Below are 1,601 nucleotides of genomic sequence, written 5' to 3'. Positions count from 1 at the left end.
TTTTAGGGAGAGACTTCCACACTCTTATAAAAATACTTCATTCCCCTCTCCAATCAAAGTAGGATTTCAAATACTTCAACCCAACAATCTAAACTAATGAAATTATATTTTTTCGTTCATCATGAACCCTCGATAAACTACGCTCGAATTAGCTAAAAGAAAATATAATATATTAAAAGAAAAAACAAAAATTAAAAAGAAAAAAACATTTTAAAAAGTTGAAAAGATTAAGGAGGTTTGTTACTTAGTAACGTTCCCCTATGTTAAGAATCTCACAACCACAAAGCAACAAACCTCACTTTTGTTTATAATTTAAAATTTGAGCCATTCACCACCCTTTTGTGTTAGGTAAAACGTCCCTACTTTTTACTTACTTCTTGGGATTTCCAACCCCTTCTTTCTACTTTATCAATGGATAATTATCATTAAATTACTAACTTTTTTGTTCCAATTATGAACCATCATTTGCAATTATGAACCAAACCAGCTAATATTAATTTATTAAGCATATTTAATTATTTAATTACGAGCCTTACATCACATTTCAATACGTTTAATTATCTCTAAATCAGTGTATCATTATCCTCCTTAGTTTTAATTATCTATTTATTTATATGATTTAATTATAACAAAAGTTTCAATATTTCTCGCAACGACGGTTACATGCAACTCCGGAAATTAGGTAAGTCGAGACAAAATTATTGTTGTGAGTGTTTTTTTCCTCTCATTACCATAATTATTGTGTACCCACAGATTGAATTTTATTAATAATTATATTAATTTAAACTTTATAGATGTAGCGATGTAGTTTAGGTAAATTCATACATTAACAAAGTTGGGAGGTTTTATTGATATAATCTTGAGTGGAGTGGAATTTATTTATAGAATAATAGATTTGGTTCATTAATAAAAAGGGAATCCATTATTTTGTTTCATTAAATGTGTAATAATGTAAATGAATCCAAATGAACTAAGAAAATTACATTGTTTTGAGTCAGTAAAATTTGAAAATTACCTAAGTAAGAGACAAGGGAAGAAAGCAAAGGCAGGACAGTGGAAGGTGGGTCCCGAGGTCGAGGATATTAAGGACGCATCCGTTTTTGTTTTGTAGCGCCGTAACGCCCACCATCTGATCATTGTTATGCTCTGTCTCCTAACTACTCTCTCCATTTTCCACCACCTTTCTTATATAAACTCCCCCTTCCCTCCTTGTTCCTCACTTTCCTCCACCGCCGCCGCCGCCCTCCATGGCTGCCCCTCACAATATTTGGGCCTTCCTCAACTCCGGCAGTGATGTCGATATCGACATCGACCTTGACGATGATAATGACAACGACAATAGCAACGACAAATCCCCTGCCAACACCGACCTCTTACCTCCCCTGCCTTTGTCGGGAAGGAAGAGGGAGGCGGTGGAGGGGAGACCGGGTGGAGGTGGAGAGTCGACCGAACATGAAATTCATATTTGGACGGAGAGGGAGAGGAGGAAGAGGATGAGGAATATGTTCTCTAATCTTCATGCTTTGATTCCTCACCTTCCTCCTAAGGTAACTTTTTTTGTTTTTTTTTTTTTTTTTTTTTTTTTTTTTTTTTTTTTTTTT

At 34.5% G+C, this 1,601-nt stretch overlaps 1 protein-coding gene across 1 annotated transcript in view; it reads left to right on the top strand.

Annotated features, from left to right (window-relative positions):
* The first annotated feature begins 1,201 nt into the window (after positions 1-1,201).
* The window catches only part of LOC111434629 (transcription factor bHLH95-like), a 2,567-nt gene continuing 2,167 nt past the window's right edge, over positions 1,202-1,601 (top strand). The window contains exon 1 of the mRNA XM_023072091.1: positions 1,202-1,547. Coding sequence (XP_022927859.1) covers positions 1,248-1,547 — 300 coding nt within the window. The 5' untranslated portion in view covers positions 1,202-1,247. The remainder of the gene's footprint in view (positions 1,548-1,601) is intronic.

This window comes from Cucurbita moschata, unplaced genomic scaffold, assembly GCF_002738365.1.
Source record: "Cucurbita moschata cultivar Rifu unplaced genomic scaffold, Cmos_1.0 Cmo_Scf00045, whole genome shotgun sequence".
Classification (NCBI taxonomy): Eukaryota; Viridiplantae; Streptophyta; class Magnoliopsida; order Cucurbitales; family Cucurbitaceae; genus Cucurbita; species Cucurbita moschata.
Note: the sequence above shows the minus strand (reverse complement) of the source record. Positions and strands in the feature narration are given on the sequence as shown.